This window comes from Heteronotia binoei, chromosome 18 (assembly GCF_032191835.1).
Source record: "Heteronotia binoei isolate CCM8104 ecotype False Entrance Well chromosome 18, APGP_CSIRO_Hbin_v1, whole genome shotgun sequence".
Classification (NCBI taxonomy): domain Eukaryota; kingdom Metazoa; phylum Chordata; class Lepidosauria; order Squamata; family Gekkonidae; genus Heteronotia; species Heteronotia binoei.
In genome coordinates this window covers 37,294,415-37,314,467 of record NC_083240.1, presented here as the reverse complement: position 1 = coordinate 37,314,467, position 20,053 = coordinate 37,294,415, and the positions used below count along the sequence as shown (strand labels likewise).

General features: G+C 48.1%; 1 protein-coding gene across 1 annotated transcript in view; it reads left to right on the top strand.

Moving 5' to 3' along the window:
* Positions 1-19,172, top strand: part of NCOR1 (nuclear receptor corepressor 1) — a 188,040-nt gene extending 168,868 nt beyond the window's left edge. Inside the window, 4 exon segments of the mRNA XM_060259485.1 lie at positions 5,747-5,800; positions 8,490-8,711; positions 13,197-13,382; positions 15,262-19,172. Of these exon segments, the coding sequence (XP_060115468.1) occupies positions 5,747-5,800; positions 8,490-8,711; positions 13,197-13,382; positions 15,262-15,449 (650 nt within the window). The 3' untranslated portion in view covers positions 15,450-19,172.
* The last annotated feature ends 881 nt before the right edge of the window (positions 19,173-20,053 follow it).

Below are 20,053 nucleotides of genomic sequence, written 5' to 3'. Positions count from 1 at the left end.
CAGTTGGCATGGCTGTAGATCCAGGTGGGCAGCCCTGTTAGTCTGAAGCAACAGAACAAAGCAGGAGTCAAGTGGTACCTTTAAGACCAACAAAGTTTTATTCAGAATGTAAGCTTCCGTAGGCATGCAGACAAGGGACAGACAAGGGAATGTATTTTATTTTATTTTGTTTTTAATTTATTTTTAAAATTGGATTTATATCCCCCCCCCTCCCCGCCGAAGCAGGCTCAGGACTGCTCACAACAAGAAAAACATTTAGAGTTCTGAACTCTTAACAGTTAAAAACAATAAAACAGATTAAATCATGAACAATTAAAAACATTAAAAGCAATTTGGTGCTAGTGTTGTTTCCAGTGTATTCAGCCCTCTTTAGGTATCCTCATATCTCAGTCGAAGGCGAGTTGAAACAAAGTTGTTTTGCAAGCCTTGCGGAACTGGGGAACATCCCGCAAGGCTCTTACTTCTTCTGGGAGTTGGTTCCACCAATAGGGGGCCGCTGTAGAGAAGGCTGTTTCTCTCGTGATCTTCAGTCTTGCCTCCCTCAGCCCAGGGATCAGTAGCAGATTCTGCATCCCTGATCTAAATAACCTCTGGGGAACGTATGGGGAGAGACAGTCCCTAAGGTAGGCAGGTCCTCAGCCATTTAGGGCTTTAAAGGTAATAACCAGCACCTTGTAGCAAATCCGGTACACCAGGGCTGGCCAACGGTAGCTCTCCAGATTTTTTTTTTTTGCCTACAACTCCCATCAGCCCCAGCCAGCATGGCCAATGGCTGGGGCTGATGGGAGTTGTAGGCAAAAAACATCTGGAGAGCTACCGTTGGCCACCCCTGTGGTACACTATCGGCAGCCAGTGCAGCTCTCGCAGCCCAGGCTGTATGTGCTCCCGCATGGCTGTATGTACTCCCCACGTGTACTCGTCTGGATGCACACGAAAGCTGACATTCTGCATAAAACTTCGTTGGTCTTAAAGGTGCTGCTGGACTCCAGCTTTGATCAGTTGGCATGGCCATGCAAGTCCGGGGTCTCTGCTGGGATTCGTGCAGTCGGGTGTCCTGCTCCAAATGACACTGCCTCGGAAGAATAAAAACAGGATCTGCTGAGGGCAGCTCGCTGTGATTCTTCACAATTTAGCCCCCTCCTCAATTTCAAGTGGAAATGTGCCTCTAGTTTTTTACGCTGTTGCATTTTAAAATCTGAACTAATCCCAAAAGTGGTTAGTTTTCTCCCGCCACCACCATCCTTTGTCCCTGCATTCTCCTCCTGCCTTTTTCTTATTTACTGTTTTCATGGCAAGAATTTTAAGCAGCGAGAGTCACACATTAAAAGGGAAGCCAAAGGTTTACTGTCTGAGTTTCAACGTGATTTTATTGCAGCCCCCTCCCTCCAGTTTAGCCACCCTCAAAATTACTTGCTTATCTTTGTTAATTAACCCAGAAGATTTATCTTATATAGAGAGATAATTCTGCTCAAGCAAGGAACAAATCAGGTCGTCTCTCAAATCTGAAAATTCAGGGCAATCCAAAAGATTATGATCTGTACAGTAGCCAATTTGGTTAGCATCACATCCTCAATCTATTAAAGTATGGGCTACCGTTACACCTTTCTATTAGTACTGTCGAAGGCAAGGTGTGCAAGCTCGCAAGGTATTAAGTCCTTAAAGACTTAACAAAATTTGGGGCAGGGTATGAGCTTTTGTGACAGATAACAGGCAGCTCACAACTGGGTCCACATCTGTGGAGTTGAAGATGTGAGCAGCAGCTCACAAAAACTCATCACCTGACACAGATTTTTTTTTTTTTTATGGTGCTACTGGACTTTTGCTCTTTTCCACTGCTACAAACAGACTAACATGGCTGGCCCATCTTAAGGTATTCTCCTGTCTGCGACCAGGACTTCAGTGGTTTACCAGGATTTCAGTATTCCCCCCTACCCACTCACCCACCCATGCATGTGTGTTGGAGGTTTTTGCTTAAAGGGTATCGGAGTCAGGCCCCCATGAAACATAAGAACATAAGAGAAGCCATGTTGGATCAGGCCAGTGGCCCATCCAGTCCAACACTCTGTGTCACACAGTGGCCAAAAAACCCAGGTGCCATCAGGAGGTCCATAAGAACATAAGAGAAGCCATGTTGGATCAGGCCAGTGGCCCATCCAGTCCAACACTCTGTGTCACAGTGGCCAAAAAACCCAGGTGCCATCAGGAGGTCCATAAGAACATAAGAGAAGCCATGTTGAATCAGGCCAGTGGCCCATCCAGTCCAACACTCTGTGTCACAGTGGCCAAAAAACCCAGGTGCCATCAGGAGCTCCACCAGTGGGGCAAGGATGCTAGAAGCCTTCCTGCTGTTGCCCGCCCTCAGCCCCCACAGCATGAAGAATACAGAGCATCACTTGCCCCAGAAAGAGTGTGCCATCTATGCCCTGTGGGTAACAGCCACTCATGAACCTCCGTTCTTAAGAATATGAGAAGCCATGTTGGATCAGGCCAGTGGCCCATCCAGTCCAACATTCTGTGTCACACAGTGGCCAAAAAAGTAGGTGGCAACAGGAGATCCATCAGTGGGGCCAGGACACTGGAAGCCCTCCCACTGTTGCCCCTCCCAAGCACCAAGAATACAGAATGCTTGCCCCAGACAGAGAGTTCCAACAATACCCTGTGGCTAATAGCCACTGATGGAGCCACTGAGTGGAGGCAGGAGGGCAGAGTCCACTCATCCATTCATATAGTAAGAGAAAAGTATACAAGTAAGAAGCCATGGTTTGAGGGGGGAGGGGTAAAATTTCTGGAAATTTTCGAGCCATGGGGAAAATGGAGACTTCAGGGCAAGTTGAAATATGCGCAATACTTTTGATCAAACCTTAAGCTTATGTTATTACTTTAACAATATAAAATATATCATTTATAAATTTATCAAAGCTGTACCTTTTGTTCTGTTTAAGACATTGCAATGTATAAATGGTTTTCTGCAAACACAACTGCAACTTTGAGCAGCCTTAAGGTCTGAAAGAGCCACCAATGTTTTGCCCTCTGCTAACATGCAAACGCATAGCACAGGGCAGGCCAACTGTGGCTCTCGGGAGCCACATGTGGCTTTTTTTCACACATATTGTGCGGCTCATGAAGCCCCCACTGCCCTGTTGGCTGTCTCTTTAGATCACTTCTCCAATCCGAGGCAGCCAGTGGCCTGGAGAATGCATTTAAAGTTAAAGTTGCTTTCTTTCCACCTCTCCATCTGTCTTCCTTCCTACATTTATTCTGTGTGGCTCTTACATTAAGCAAGTTTGGTCACCCTTGGCATAGTAGTTTTAGCTGTCTGAGAGGTAGGAAAAAATAAAAAAAACCTGAAAATAGAAAGCATATATTTTTTGAGGAGAGAAGCTAAAGTCTGTTATTCAGATAGTGCTTCTCACCTAATCCCAATTTGACTAGTAGCAAATCGGAAGCGGAATTAAATTTTGTTAGAATGAAGTCTTTGATAGCATATTACAGCGTATTAATTGTAAACAGAATTAATCCTATTTAAAGTATTGAAAATATTGACCATTACAGCATTTCACATTTTGAGTAAGTAAAGGCTTGTGTTAAAGAGCATTCCATTCATTCAGAAAGAGAAAATATAGGGGATTTTCTCACTGAAACTTCCAGTTTTTCTGCGGAACATATTACGAAAAATCCTGTTGTTGTTACCCCAAACCTTCTCATCACTTTCTGAGACCTTGTGAGGATGAACATTAGTTGAGTTTAATTTAAAAAAAATAACACTTCTGTGTCCCTTTCCTATAAACAATCATTATTAACAGGCCTCAGATTCAGTGGGAGCTCTCAGGAGCACAGCTCCTGAACCTTTCTGAGAGTTCCACCTCCTTGTCCATTGAATAGTATGTGCAGCTGCATAACAATCCCTGGATGAGCTCCGCCACCTATTTTTCTACAAAACGACCCCTGGTTATTAATGTAATTTCATTTTCAGTGTGTACGTAAAATTCTCATTAGTGCTAACTGTGACTTCACTGAAGTCAGCCAGAGGAGAGAAACACTTCCTCGAATTGTAGGAGACTTAGCAAACGGGGTCATTTTCCTGGCCTCTGCACGCTCCACATCCCTGGCTTTGAACCTGTACTGGCCAGGGCACCGTAGCTTTTGGGAAAATGCTGTGACGGTTAAAGGGGAGGGGAGGGGCAACATTATACAGACTCCTGAAATATCTCCATGCAGGTTAATAGAGTTGTTGGGATTGGGCAATATCAAACATGTGCATGTCAGAAAGGAAGAAGTGACATTGGTGATGGTTTTTTTTTGGGGGGGGGATAAAGCAGATAAAGCCGCTGGTTTAAATTAAGTGACTTTTAAAGTCAGGGGGACAATAATATCAAGAGCATGAGGGCATAGTTCCCAAGCCTCCTGGGAACTCAATATATGCCTACACAGAGGAGGCTTCCTTCTGGAGAGCCAGTTTGGTGTAGTGGTTAAGTGTGTGGACTTTTATCTGGGAGAACCGGGTTTGATTCCCCACTCCTCCACTTGCACCTGCTGGCATGGCCTTGGGTCAGCCATAGCTCTGGCAGAGGTTGTCCTTGAAAGGGCAGCAGCTGTGAGAGCCCTCTCCAGCCCCACCCACCTCACAGGGTGTCTGTTGTGGGGGAGGAAGATAAAGGAGATTGTGAGCTGCTCTGAGACTCTTCGGAGTGGAGGGCGGGATATAAATCCAATATCATCATCATCTGTATCTCTGCCTGATCTTGGTCCTCTGACCTTGACTTCGCTGCCAGCCAGCCTCTGCCGGGGTTGGGGAGCTGCATATAATTTTGTGTGATTAGATTATGCAGTCATTCCCAAAAGCAGGGACATAATTGGATTATCTGCCCCTCCTGGCAGGCTGTCCACGTTTCTGCATAAATCACCGAAAGAAGCAAGCAGTCGGATCAGCAAATCATTCTGAAATCACTTCAGTTCTGAAAGAAAGGGTACCTCAGCCCCCAGAAAGTCAGAACACTCCCTCAGAGGGGGGACATTACGGCAGCAGCTGGGATGAAGGGCATCACACAAAGAGGCTTGCCTGCACAACCATTAGGGACGCAGGCAGGAGGTTTGGACCTGTTTGGAAAGGGGTTTGTGTCAGTGCTAAGATCCCTGGAAGAAACAAAGGGTAGGTTATGAAGGCATCTTACAGTACAGTCATCAGTGACACCATGAGGACTAGGAACTTCAGAGTTCAAATTGTTATTGAATTATTTGACTCCAGGTGAATCGTATTTATACAGAGTCAGCCTTCTCCCCACATATTCAATAAAGCTTGACTCCTTTCTCCCCCCTAAGCAAAAGCAGAGAGAAAGACATTAATTCAGAGGGCTAAGAACATAAGAGAAGCCATGTTGGATCAGGCCAATGGCCCATCCAGTCCAACACTGTGTCACACAGTGGCCAAAAAAACAGGTGCCATCAGGAGGTCCACCAGTGGGGCCAGGATACTAGAAGTCCTCCCCCTGTGCCTCCCCCTAGCACCAAGAATACAGAGCATCACTGCCCTAGACAGAAAGCTCCATCAATATGCATCCATCCTGTGGCAGTGAATTCTACGTGTTAATCCCCCTTTGGGTGAAGAAGGACTTCCTTTTATCCATTCTAACCCGACTGCTCAGCAATTTCATTGAATCTCCACGTGTGCTCTGTCACTGAGTCCATCTTGTATGCTGGCTAGCAAACTGAAGTGTCTGTGTGTCTTTTTCTCCCCCTCTGTGAACAGCTGCTGCTCAGCCGGGGACAGAAATCTTTAACCTGCCAGCGGTCACTACCTCAGGTAAGCGTTCCTGAAACCGTCCCCCAGGTGAGGCCTGTTCTTGTTCCCGGAGCTCTTCTTGGGCGGCAGCAGTCATTTTCAAATTCAGGAAGGTGCACAAAACTCAGGAAAATGTTAATGTCACAGTGAGGAAGGGAGGAAGTGCTCAAAGGACATGTTTTCCTTGTCAGTTGATGAGGGCAAAAAGCCTTACTGAGGTCATTGAAGCCTAATTCAATATGAAAGCTCGCAGCTTGAATTTAACTTGGTTGGTCTTAAAGGCGTCACGGGAGTCTTGACTTTATTCCGTTGCTTCAGAGCGACACGGCTGCCCACCTTGCTCCATTGTTTAAGCCTGATATTTTTGTAGATAGGTATGTCACAAGGGCAGTAGGTGTGAAGAAGAGCCATCCTGCCCCGCCCTGGATAGGACAGGCAAGTCCGATCTCACCAGAAATCAGAAGCTAAGCAGCTAATTATTTGAATAGGAGACCTCCTTGGAATACCAGAGCCAGGAGGCAGAGGCAGGCTGTATCAAGCCACTTCTCTGAATGTCCTCCACGCCCCAGTAGGAGTTGCCAGAGGTCGCCATGACTTCACGGGCACACACACAATGCAAAAAGAAAAAGCAGAGGCATCCTTTGCCCCTGCAGAGCTCCAAACTTGGGTATCTCTATGTTACAAACTCAAACATTTTCAGCAGTGTTGAGAAGGGAGGAGACAGATTTACCATCCAGGGCCTGCATTGGCTTGAATCCTATTTGTTTCCACTGGTGGGAGTAGCAAGAACTTCAGAAATTCCATCCCACGTATCTCTTCTCTCCCCTCCCCCCCAAACACACAGATAAACTCCTGATTGATAGGCACTGTTTGCTAGTTTTGGGAATGGACCATGGCTCAATGGGAGAGCGCCTGGTGAGTCAATCCCTGAAATTACCCACAAAGGGCAGGGCTTTTTTTTGTTGTTGCAGGAGCTCCTTTGCATATTAAGCCACACCTCCTTGATGTAGCCAATCCTCCAAGAGCTTACAGGGCTCTTCGTACAGGGCCTACTGTAAGCTCCAGGAGGATTGGCTATATCAGGGTGGGTGGCCTAATATTCAAAAGAGTTCCTGCTACAAAAAAAGCCCTGACAAAAGGCCCTGGCTGGATTGCTGCTGCCAGTCCAAGGAGATGGGCCAGTGCTAGAAAAACCCAGAGTCTGTCTCTTCCTGCTGTATAAGGCAGGTTTGCACATTCACAGCCCAGAATCTTTTTCTGGGGAGGGGCTGCGGCTCGGGGGTAGAGCCGCTGCTCTGCATGCAGAAAGTATCCCTGGATTCAGGCCTGCCCTCTGCAGTGAAAAAGAGTCCCAGGAAGCAGGGCTGAGAAGGGCCTTTCTCTGTTAGAGGCCTTGGAGAATTGCCAACAGCTGTGCCTTTTTGAGCCCGATGGACGCATGTTCTAATTTTGGCACCGACCTTCCGTGCGATTGGGAGAGAGCCTCCATCAAACTAAGCACTGCAATTTCATCCCGCCTGCTAACCTCACATGGGATGACCCACACGTTCTGGATCCACAATTTCTCAAAGGCTGAAAGTGGTTTCAGAAGGGACAGTAACGGGGCGGGGGCAGATACCCTTATGCTCTCCAGTGCATGCAACGCAGAATTTACACTGGTCTTCTCTCCCTGCCTTTGGAGATGCGAAAACTCCCAGGTGGTGGTGGTGGGGAGAACAATTTGGCATGCGACTTGTGATTTGACATGCTTTCTACTTGAATGGAAGGGGCAGGGCTTTTTTGTAGCAGGAGCTCCTTTGCATATTAGGCCACACACACCCTGGTGTAGCCAATCCTCCAAGAGCTTACAGGGCTTTTCCTACAGGGCCTACTGTAAGCTCCAGGAGGATTGGCTACATCAGGGGTGTGCGGCCTAATATGCAAAGCAGTTCCTGCTCCAAAAAAAAAAAGCCCTGGCAAGGAGAATCAGCCTCCGATCACTGAGAAGGCCTGGCCTTATTCCTGCAATTTTCAGACCCTGCATTTGGAGGCTGCATTTGCTCCCAGCCTTACCTACAACGCTGCAGCAGAGTCTAGGAAATGATTTGGGGCACAGTGCTCAGTTCACCCAGGGATACGCCAAGGCCCAGGAAGTCTGGCCAAGTCCCTGCTTGAGCCATTAGGTCTGCCCTGGAACACATCTCCCAGAATCCTCTGCAGCGAGCCGAGCCTCCTTGGCAGGCGTACGAGAGTTTCTCGGCAGAGATGGCCCTTAAGACCAAACAGTCGTCTGTAATGACGGCAGTGCCAAGGGAGTTCCCTGAAGCCCGGTGGCTTTGAGCTGTGGGTATTTCAGGAGCCGTGGCTGGTCCCGCCTGTGTGTATGCACGCGTTAACTTTCTTTGCTCCCTCGTTTGTTTGTTTTTAATACACACACAAAAAACGGCATCCCTTCTCCATGCATGTTACAAGCCTGACCCCTTACGGTGCAGTTGGCCCTGCTCTAACGTTCAGTCGCTCGCATGTCAGACTGACTTTTCAGCCGTTTCAGAGTTTGTTCGGCTAAAGCTTGGAGCTTTGCATCAACTGTACTCACCTTTTGCCGCTCTCTCCCTCCCTCCCCGCCTCTTTCCTCTCTTTTCTGTCTCGGTCCCTGTTTTGGACCACCTCTTCCCCGGCCCCGGGGCGTATGTTGCCTCCCGCTCCCCACGTGTCTCCTTCCTCCTCCCAGGTCCAGTCAGTGCTAGAGGTCATTCCTTTGCAGATCCCGCCAGCAACCTGGGCCTGGAGGACATCATCCGCAAGGCGCTGATGGGCAACTTCGACGACAAAGGGGAGGACCACAACATCGTCCTGGCTCAGCCCATGGGGCTGGCATCTGGCGGCTCTAGCTCGGCTCTGCCCGCAAACAGCGAAACCCGGAGGGAAGATATTAACCCATCACCCAATCCGGGTAAGAAGAAGCCGCGTGGCTCTTTGGAAAGGAGAAAGTAGAAAAGATTTATTGTTATGTGGCCTGGAGGGAAAAGAAATCTTCATAGCCAATCAGAAGCCTTGTTTGGTGTAGTGGTTAAGCGCACGGACTCTTATCTGGGAGAACCAGGTTTGATTCCCCACTCCTCCACTTGCACCTGCTGGAACGGCCTTGGGTCAGCCATAGCTCTGGCAGAGGTTGTCTTTGAAAGGGCAGCTACTGTGAGAGACCTCTCAGCCCCACCCAGCTCACAGGGTGTCTGCTGTGGGGGGAGAAAATATAGGAGATTGTAAGCCGCTCTGAGTCTCAGAGAGAAGGGCGGTGTATAAATCTTCTTCTAACATCATCACAATATAAGATTAAACGCGATGTCATAAAAAGAAATCAGACAGAAATAAAAACGGTCCAATGAACAGACCACTGGGTTACATGGGGTATAATGCATCAATTGCAACCTTAAATGCATTACTAAAATGCTAAAATACAAACATTTAGGTGTAAACTGCTAAGATATTATAACACCATAAGGCTGAGACAATATCTAAACAGTTAAGTTAAAAATGTTGTAAATCCAGTGAACCCATTTATGGTAAATATCAATATCCTATAAAATTATAGACATCTAAAATAAAGTCAACTAATCTAAGGAGGCAGTTTTGGCTCTGATTTTTGTAGCAGCCAAGCCAAAAAGAGCCTCTCTGTAGGTGACAAATCGATCAGTATCAGATAACAAAAAGACCAATTTAAGAAAATTTACGCCCTGCTAACAGCTTATCAATAAATTTAGCTCTAGGCTCTTTGTATATGGGACAAAATAAAATATAATGGATTAAATCCTCTAAAACTGTAGCTCCACAGATACAGAAACGCTGAACCATCGGGATTTGAAGATATCTTCCCTTAAGAAGAGCCGATGGCATTGACTGGAAATGCGTGGCTCTTTGGAGGATTTTGGTCAGGTCCCGTTTTGATTAGGGCAAAGATGGGCATAAAGGTTACGTTTCAATCACAGCATCTTTTGGCTTTACCATTTGACATGTTTTATTTATTTATGATCCACCGTTGTCACGGAGACTCGAGTCAGTCTGCGGTGTCAGCCCTCTGAAACGAGCCAATAAAGTATTAGGCACGATACGTTAAGCAGTGCAGATAATGGTATTACTTAAATAGAAAACAGTGCAGAAGAACAGGGTTATACCTGCAGCCGAGAGATAATATACTGCGTGCCAGGGGTCCCCAACTTTTGTAAGCCTCCAGGCGCATTTTGAACTCTTAACACAGCAAGGTGGGCACAGCAACAAAATGGCTGCCGTGGTAGGCAACCAGCCACAAAATGATCACCACAGCTTGATTTCAGTCACACATTACAGATCCTTGTGCTGTAGTGGCAGCTGCTGCAGGCCGACATTTTTTTTTTTTAAATCTTCATAGCCAATCAGTGTAGTGGTTTGGTGTAGTGGTTAATCAGTGTTTGGTGTAGTGGTTAAGTGCACGGACTCTTATCTGGGAGAACCGGGTTTGATTCCCCACTCCTCCGCTTGCAGCTGCTGGAATGGCCTTGGGTCAGCCCTAGCTCTGGCAGAGGTTGTCCTTGAAAGGGCAGGTGCTGTGAGAGTCCTCTCAGCCCCACCCACTTCGCAGGGTGTCTGTTGTGGGGAAGGAAGGGAAAGGAGATTTTAGGTCGCTCTCTGTCCTTGAAAGGGCAGCTGCTGTGAGAGCCCCCTCCAGCCCCACCCACCTCACAGGGTGTCTGCTGTGGGGGGAGAAAATATAGGAGATTGTAAGCCGCTCTGAGTCTCTGATTCAGAGAGAAGGGCGGTGTATAAATCTTCTTCTAACATCCATAAAACTCAGAATTTCTGAAAGACTATTTCGGTAATTCCAAACATTCCTGCTTTCTGATTGCTATAGTACAGAATTTTGTGACACCACATCAGTCACGGGCTTCTGCATAAAAGATATTTCCAGAATACTTCAGTCCTAAAATTTGTATAATACTTCAACAGTGTGAGTTTAGGGAGAAGTGGAATAATAAGTTGCGATCTTTCTTCTTGATAAAACTCCCTAATGCAAAAGAACATGCGTGACAGATTCAGCCACTTTTCCAGAACAGGGACAGTATCGTTTCCGTAATGGCAACTGAGAAAACCTAACAAATAGGACTTTTATAGAAAGACCAGATCAATGTGGGGAAGAGGACTGCACGCTGTGGAACCCCACAGGGCAAATCCCACATGCTCGTTTCCAATGGCAACCCTTTAAGTCTGGTCCATAAGGAGTGACTTGAACCAAAGCACAAAAGAACATAAGAGAAGCCATGTTGGATCAGGCCAGTGGCCCATCCAGTCCAACACTGTGTCACACAGTGGCCAAAAAACCCAGGTGCCATCAAGAGGTCCATAAGAACATAAGAGAAGCCATGTTGGATCAGGCCAGTGGCCCATCCAGTCCAACACTGTGTCACACAGTGGCCAATAAACCCAGGTGCCATCAAGAGGTCCATAAGAACATAAGAGAAGCCATGTTGGATCAGGCCAATGGCCCACCCAGTCCAACACTGTGTCACACAGTGGCCAAAAAACCCAGGTGCCATCAGGAGGTCCATAAGAACATAAGAGAAGCCATGTTGGATCAGGCCAATGGCCCATCCAGTCCAACACTGTGTCACACAGTGGCCAAAAAAACCCAGGTGCCATCAGGAGGCCCACCAGTGGGGCCAGGACACTAGAAGCCCTCCCACTGTGCCCCCTCAATCTCAAAGAATACAGAGCATCCAGACAGAGAGTTCCAACCATAAGCTGTGTCTCATAGCCACTGGTGGACCTCTGCTCCATATGCTTATCCAGTCTTCTCTTGAAGCTGTCTATGCTTGCAGCCGCCACCACTTCCTGTGGCAGTGAATTTCACATGTTAATCACACTTTGGGTGAAGAAGTACCTCCTTTTATCAGTTCTAACCCGACTGCTCAGCAATTTCATTGAATGTCCTCAAGTTCTCGTATTGTGAGAAAGGGAGAAAAGTACTTCTTTCTCTACCTTCTCTGTCGCATGCATAATCTTGTAAACCTCGATCATGTCACCCCTCGGTCGATGTTTCTCCAAGCTAAAGAGCCCCAAGCGTTTTAACCTTTCTTCATAGGGAAAGTGTTCCAGCCCTTTAATCATTCTAGTTGCCCTTTTCTGCACTTTTTCCAATGCTATAATATCTTTTTTCAATGCTATAAAATCTGACACAGCCGGTGATAGGACTTCTGCTTCCAAACCTCTCAGCGGGATGGCAGGATGCTCTGTGTCAGAGGCTGCAGATAACCTGGAGCTACAAAGTGACACGGCCCTTGTCTCTATACAGACTGAGGTTGCCAGCTAATGCCAGGGAGGCTGTCTCCATTCTGTGGCCCAGTCAGAAGCCAAACTGAAAGGGGTCCCGAACAGATGAGCTATCCAGGGAGTTATTCTGCTACTGCCCTCTCAATCACTGAACCTAGAACAAGAAGTTTAGAGACTGGACAATAATGGCCACATCATTTTTCTGCAGACATGGCTTTTTAAAGTCCTGGACAGATAAGCTGCCTCTTGGAAAGGTTGAGGAAAAGTGTGCTGAGACAGTGACTTCAATCACTCATTAGTTCAGACTTGCCACCCTACCCCATATCTTTTACCTGACTACCTGGCATTTTAAAAAATAAAAGTCTGTGTATGACATTTCATTGTTTTATACATTCATTCTTCCCCATGTATGCTTTTTAAAGAATATAGCAGATGCTTTGAATAAATGGGCGGAACTGCTCCAGGGATTTGAAGAGGGTTGGTGATTTCACAGGTGCTGGCCAGTTGGTGCCTTTCACTAAAATCCTCTGGAAGGCTGCAGAACAGGGCCTCTTTCTTAAGGCTGACCCTGAGGGCAAAGGAGAAGAATGTTTCTTTTTAAGCAGCAAGGGCAGTGTCAAACCCACCCCCCTGGGCCCTAAAAACGCTGTCTCCTTTTCACCTTCAGTGGGGGCTGTCGGTACTTTACTCTGTCCCAGTCTTGCGAGTTGAGCTGTGGTACTGCACAAGCAGTGGGCGGGATACCTCTTCATTCTGAACACGCTTGGGTTTGACTTCCTGCAGTTCTAGGGCTGGTGGAGTGGGAAGAGAGCGCCCGGAAAGCCACGGTTCAAATCCCACCTCTGCCATGAACTTGCTAGGTAACCTTAGGCAAGCCCCACCCCCTTGGTCCTCCCACTCTTTTCCCTATTAGAAGTGGGAGATGAACTTATGGAGCTGCCTTTTGCTGAGGCCCCCCCAAAAAAACCTTTGTCAGTTTGGGAGATCTCATAGGCGCAGATGTGTCCAGAGGGATGTGATCCCTCCATTGAAACGAGCCATGCAACAGGTGCATAAAGGATTGCCTGAGCGTGCACTCAATGGCGCACGGGGCTCTGCAGGCCGAGCAGCCCGACACTGACTCAGTTACCCTTTCCAGGAGGAGGAGGAGTCAGCAAGCAGAAGCTGATGGGCAAATCCGGGAGCCGGAAGTCTAAGTCGCCCATCCCCGGGCAGGGCTATTTGGGAGCAGAGAGGCCTTCGTCTGTCTCGTCGGTGCACTCCGAGGGAGACTACCACAGGCAGACACCCGTGTGGTCGTGGGAAGACAGGCCCTCCTCGACAGGTGAGCAGCGCCAATGGGTGGGAGAGCAAGATGAAACTGGAGGCCCAACTTGTAGCGTTCCGCCCCCCACCCCCACCCCACATCAGGGGTTACACAGCTAGCGAATGCTGCTCCAGCGAAGAGGCCTGGGTCAATAATCAAGGGTGAGCCACCCAGGGTTCAGCACTCAATGCCCAAGAGGTGCACGCACCAACCAACTCAACCCACCCACCCCCACCATCCTGCCTCTTCTGAGTATCGTGGGGCACAAACTAAGGGAAAATGCATTTGCTCATTTGTCCTGCCCTTCTCCTCCCCCCAAGGAGCTGGGATGATTGGTTCCCTCCTCCTTCCTTCTCTTCATCTTGACGACCACCCTATGAGGTAGTTCGGCTGAGTATGGAGCTGGCCCCAAGGGCTCCATGGCCGAGTGAGATTTGAACCTGGCCTTTATCCAGTCCTGCACTCTAACCACTCCAGCATGCTTTGTTGGGGGGGGGGGGGGAGGAACCTCTTGGGAATAGAGGGTTGAGTTGGTAAAGCCAATAATCTGGGACTGTAGGCTGTATTATTTCCCCGTTTTAACATATTCTTCTTCCATAGGGTTGGTTCAGAAACCTTTTCTCCCTCTTTCTTTCTTTCTTTCTTTCTTTCTTTCTTTCTTTCTTTCTTTCTTTCTTTCTTTCTTTCTTTCTTTCTTTCTTTCTTTCTTTCTTTCTTTCTTTCTTTCTTTCTTTCTTTCTTTCTTTCTTTCTTTCTTTCCTTCCTTCCTTCCTTCCTTCCTTCCTTTCTTTCCTTGCTTCTCCTCTCCCTCACCGTTTCTTGCTTTGGGGATGGGGTGAGAAGCCCGATTTGTGAGAAGGGTCTTGTTTAAGCGCATTGCCTAAAACCATTACTACTTTAAAGAAATGTAATTGAGGCAAGTGGGGGGGAGGGGGAAGACCTCCCGGTGGCAAATTGGTCACACAAAAGTTAAAAAATGGTGACAGAGCGCAAAAGCGGTTTTGCAGTTTCAAGCCCCGGCAGGTCTCAATCGGGAAGGAGCAGGCATCTGCGGAGTTCGGTCCCACTGCTGCATAGCTGGGTGTCCTTCATGAACTGCAGGATTCTAACTGGGCGGTTCTAAGCTGTGTGTCCCTCATGGACTAGGGCAGGGGTGGCCAACGGTAGCTCTCCAGATGTTTTTTTGCCTACAACTCCCATCAGCCTCAGCCAGCATGGCCAATGGCTGGGGCTGATGGGAGTTGTAGGCAAAAAAACATCTGGAGAGCTACCATTGGCCACCTCTGAACTAGGGGATTCTAATTGTGGGATTTTAAGCTATGTGTCCCCTCAAGGACTGGGGGATTCCAATTGTGGGCTTTTAAACTGTGTCTCCCCTCAAGGACTGGGGGATTCTAAATGTGGGCTTTTAAACTGCGTGTCCCCTCAAGGACTGGGGGATTCTAAGCTGTATCCCTCACGGACTGGAGGATTCTAAGCTATGTGTTCCCCTCAAGGACTGGGGGATTCTAAATGTGGGCTTTTAAACTGCGTGTCCCCTCAAAGACTGGGGGATTCTAAGCTGTGTCCCTCACGGACTGGAAGATTCTAAGCTACGTGTTCCCTCAAGGACTGGGGGATTCTAATTGTTGGCTTTTAAACTGTGTGTCCCCTCAAAGACTGGGGGATTCTAAGCTGTGTCCCTCACGGACTGGAGGATTCTAAGCTACGTGTTCCCTCAAGGACTGGGGGATTCTAATTGTTGGCTTTTAAACTGTGTGTCCCCTCAAAGACTGGGGGATTCTAATTGTGCACTTTTAAACTGTGTGGCCCCTCAAGAACAGGGGGATTCTAAGCTTTGTGTCCCTCATGGACTGGGGGATTCTAATTATAACCCTTCTCTTTCCCCCCCACCAAGGATCTACCCAGTTCCCGTACAACCCTCTGACCATGCGCATGCTGAGCAGCACCCCTCCAACTTCGATGGCCTGTGCCCCGCCGTCCGTCAGCCAGGCCGCATCTCACCAACCCAACCGAATATGGGAGCGAGAGCCGGCACCTCTTTTGTCAGCACAGTACGAGACTCTTTCGGACAGCGATGACTGACCCGGGGGCGGGGGGAGGGAGGGGACCTTTGGAAAAAGCTTGAGTCCTTTGCAGGGTTGAAAGGCTGATGATGATATTTTTTAAACGATACGTGTCCAAAGACTTTGAAAGAGAGCGGGGTGGGGAGGAGGGGGGGTATGCAAGATGAAGAAGCCGCAGGGAAAATCTGTTCCGGAGGAGCCCCCTTCGAAAAGATTTCTCGCTGCGCCTGGAACGGTCAGCAACCCTGAAGATTAAATATGTAAAGAGGTTTTTTTTAAACACAGAGGACTTATTCCTGAGCGGCATCTTATTTGTAAAGAGAACCATAACATAATGTCTTTAAAAAAAAGAAAATCATTCTTATGTAAATAGAGTAATTTTCTGCAGTGGCTATTTTTTTTCCCCTCCCCTCCCCTGGCTTTAGAGTATCTGGTGTACTTATGTTCAAATCATTGCATAAACCTTTGTTGGGGTGGGGGGAGGTGTCATTTTATATATATATTTTTTAAAAAGCATTTTCTCAAACGTAGGTTGTTCATAATCTTTTTAAAGGCGCAAGCCACCTAGGACGCCAGGCCCTTCACGTCGTCACTGAAATGAAGGAGAGATCGCGGGCATTCGCGCTCCGACGTTCCGGGTGGGAATCTCGGTCTTCGGCCACCCCAGGGCACTGCGCATCCTCGGCTGGTCTCCCAAGTACCGCCGTTAGCAGTCAGTGCTGGTTATCCCCCCCCCCTCCAAAAAAAGATCTAATTCTGGACACACTCCCCGCCTCCTTTTCCTTCTGTGGTTGTTCAAGATCTTGTGGAAAAAAATAACTTTAAAAAAAGCTGAACTCCCCCTCCTCCCAATTCTGTACATTTTAACTAGTCTCTGGAGTAACCAGGCTTTTTAATGATGTTGCCACACTGTTTAAAAAAAAAATTCACGGGAGTTAATTTTTTTTTCTTCAACAACACTGTGAAAATAATATTGCATGGGTGCATAATGGTGAAGTTCCTTCTCTCTCACGCACACAGACCACACACCCCCCCCCAACCCTCCCGTGAGCAAAACCAGCATTCCTTGCTTGGAACACACTAAATTGTGCCGCCCACCCCCCCCGGCCAGAAAACTTCTTGGCTATCCCCAGTGTTTGTTTCTACGTTGTCTGCTGCTGTTTCGAAACCAAATGTTGCGCTTCCGCACGCAGCCGCTAGAAAATAGTCTCCTTGAACGACAAGGCTCTTGGCTGAGTGCTTAAACGTCTTCTAATAAGAAAAATATAGCTCTAGTCCTGTTTGGGTTTTCTCCACCACCACCCCCCTTTCCAATGTGTTGCTTTATGGGAAATGCTGTATTTGTTGTAGTTTATTCCCTTGCACTTACTTGAAGCCTTTTCTCATTTTTAGTTTTAAGGTAGGATTGCCAATCCCCAGGTGGGGGCAGGGGATCCCCTGGTTTGGAGGCCCTCTCCCTGCTTCAGGGTTATCAGAAAGTGGGGGAGAGATATCTGCTGGGCACTCCATTATACCCTACAGAGACTGTTTCCCATAGGGTATAATGCATCATTGATCTGTGGATATCAGGGCCTCGGGGTGGGGGGGGGAGGTCTTTTTTTTTTTTTAGGTAGAGACACCAAGTTTTCAGCATAGCATCCGTTTCCTTTCCTCAGATTTCAAAAAGATTGGACCAGGGGGGTCCAATTCTATGAGCCTCAAAAGAAGGTGCCCCATCCTTCATTATTTCCAAATGGAGGGAAGGCATTTAAAAGGTGTGCGGTCACTTTGGTGTAGTGGTTTAGTGCAGCCGGTTTGGTTTAGTGGTTAAGTGTGCGGACTCTTATCTGGGAGAACCGGCTTTGATTCCCCCACTCCTCCGCTTGCAGCTGCTGGAATGGCCTTGGGTCAGCCCTAGCTCTCGCAGAAGTTGTCCTTGAAAGGGCAGCTTCTGTCAGAGCTCTCTCAGCCCCACCTGTGTCTGTTGTGGGTGGGGGGAGGTAAAGGAGATTGTGACTGCTCTGAGACGCTGAGATTCAGAGTATAGGGCGGGATATAAATCCAATATCTTCTTTAAATGTGATGGCCAGAACTCCCTTCAGAGTTCAGTGGTGTTTGTCACGCCCTTTCTCCAGGCTCAACCCTCAAAAGCCCCCAGATATTTCCTGCATCAGACCTGGCAACCCAGTGTTGAAGCCAGTGTGCAGATCCTGTTCCGGTACGACTCTGGACATGGGCACCTTTCTTGTTTTTCAAAGGCCCCTCCACAATCACTAACACAGGATGGAGGGTGGGAAGGAAGCTTGGGTTTCACTGGTGCATAGGAAATGGTCTGCCCTTTGGGGGATTTAAACGGGGAAACTGTAGGAGCACTATTAGGGATGAGAGAGAAACCTAAATTAAGGAGTTGTGGAGGGGGGGAGTCAGCTTTTAAAAATGCCCCATTGCGGCGGGGAGATAGCTGAGACAAGAGAGCAGCAGCGTTGTCTGGTTTTAGCACATGACTTATTTCACCTCAGGAAAGTTTGCCATTGTCCTCTGGTATCAACGACTTGTAGATGCTTGAGGCAGGAGACAATTTGAGGGGCTTCACAGCCCAGAAAGAAGGACGGAGCCCGCTGTTGCCATCTGTGAAACAAAGGAAACCCCTCCACTGGTCCAAGTCTAGGATGGCATCAAGAGCCAGCTAGCCGGTCTTCGTTGTGACACACAGCGGTGGCTGCCACAGGTGGAGTCTTGCTGAAAGCTGAAATGAACCGGCTGTGCTTCTAAACCTTCACTAGAGAGCCAGTTTGGTGTAGTGGTTAAGTGCACGGACTCTTATCTGGGAGAACCGGGTTTGATTCCCCACTCTTCCACTTGCTCCTGCGGGAATGGCCTTGCTCTGACAGAGGTTGTCCTTGAAAGGGCAGCTGCTGTAAGAGCTCCTTCAGCCCCACCCGCCTCACAGGGTGTCTGTTGTGTGTGTGTGTGTGTGGGGGGGGAGGTAAAGGAGATTGTTGTGACCGCTCTGAGACTCTGAGATTCAGAGTATAGGGCGGGATATAAATCCAATATCATCTTCACTTGGATTCAGTGTTCACTTAGCACCGGTTTGGTTTTGGGGGTGCAATTCTGAGAGGGTGGGCGGGTTATATAGAATGTCCTAACTTCCTGAAGAAGCAGCCAAGTGTGTTCCCTTCCCACTCCCCCCCACCCCCCAGGAGCAGAGCTGTTGGTGGGTGGGTTGAAATCAAGCATCTGTAAAGTGCGATGCTACGATATGTAAACAAAGAGCACCCGCAAGCTCTGTTCATAAGCAAATAGCAAAAGTCTTTGCAAACCTTTTGCCCATTCCCCACCTCCTTGATCTTATAACTTTCATTAGAACAGAGGGTTTTTGTTTTTTTTAAAAAAAGACAAAAATCAGAGCCAAAGTGGAGATCTGAGAGATTCCAAAAGGTTTTGGGGGTTGGGGAAACGGACATATTTTCCATGTCAGGAAGCATCTGTAAATCATATTAAAAAAACAAAAAACCTTTATGCGGCTTTGTGTGTTGCTCTAATGAATTAAATTCTGATCAGTGCTTTTCTTCTTGGTATGTTCAGTGATTCTTATGCACAGAGCTTTTAATAATTTGGAGGGGGCGGATAGCGGGGGAAGCAACCTTGAACCCATGCATCTTGAAACCTCCTTATTTTGTTCACATCCATGTTTTCAGTACAGTTGACTTCTTGCAATTCAGACCAATCCAAATAAAAGGGGATCAGTACTCCACAATGATTTCTTTTTTTGCTCTGTCTTGTTTCTCACTGGTAGAAATGGAAAAGTTGGGGAGGAGGGGGCCTTCCTAGACCCGAGTCTCTGACATGGTGCCGCGAATGCTGTGGCACCCAGCAAGTGCTTTTAGAAAGTGGGTGGGGCCAGAAACGCTGCCCAATAGGGCTTCTGATTGCCCGCTGGCGATCTGCGATTGTGGATAGATCCGCCTCCCACAGTGGCCATGTTGTGTCAGAATTCCAAAGGTTGGAGACACCTGTTGTGGACACTTCAAATCCTGTAGACAGCCAGTCGGGCGTAGTGGTTAAGTGTGCGGACTCTTACCTGGGAGAACCGGCTTTGATTCCCCACTTGGGTCAGCCACAGCTCTCGCGGGAGTTGTCCTTGAAAGGGCAGCTGCTGCAAGAGCTCTCTCAGCCCCACCCACCTCACGGGGTGTCTATTGTGTGTGAGGGGGCGGGGGCTGAAGGTAAAGGAGATTGTGACTGCTCTGAGACTCTGAGATTCTGAGGATAGGGTGGGATAGAAATCCAATATCCTCTTCTTTGAACCATGTGCGGAATGGTACCCAGAACTCTCCATATTCCCTAATGCTAATTCTCTGCTGCTTCTCTCACCCTGACCAGTAGCCTTCACTGTACGTTTAAGACCATTGGAAAGAGCCCCACAACTCAGAGCAAGTTGCTCGGCCTCTGCTTGAAACCCCCCAGCAAGGATCATCTCATCACCCAGGCCCAGCCCTGTAGCCTCAGTGGGGCCTGTAAAGGGATTGCCCCACCTTCCTGCCTGGGTGCCCCTACTCAGGGCCCCCAACCTTCCCTCTCTCCCTCTGCTACCGTGTGGAAGGGAGGGGTGGCCCCCACCCTTTCACTTTCACCCCGTGG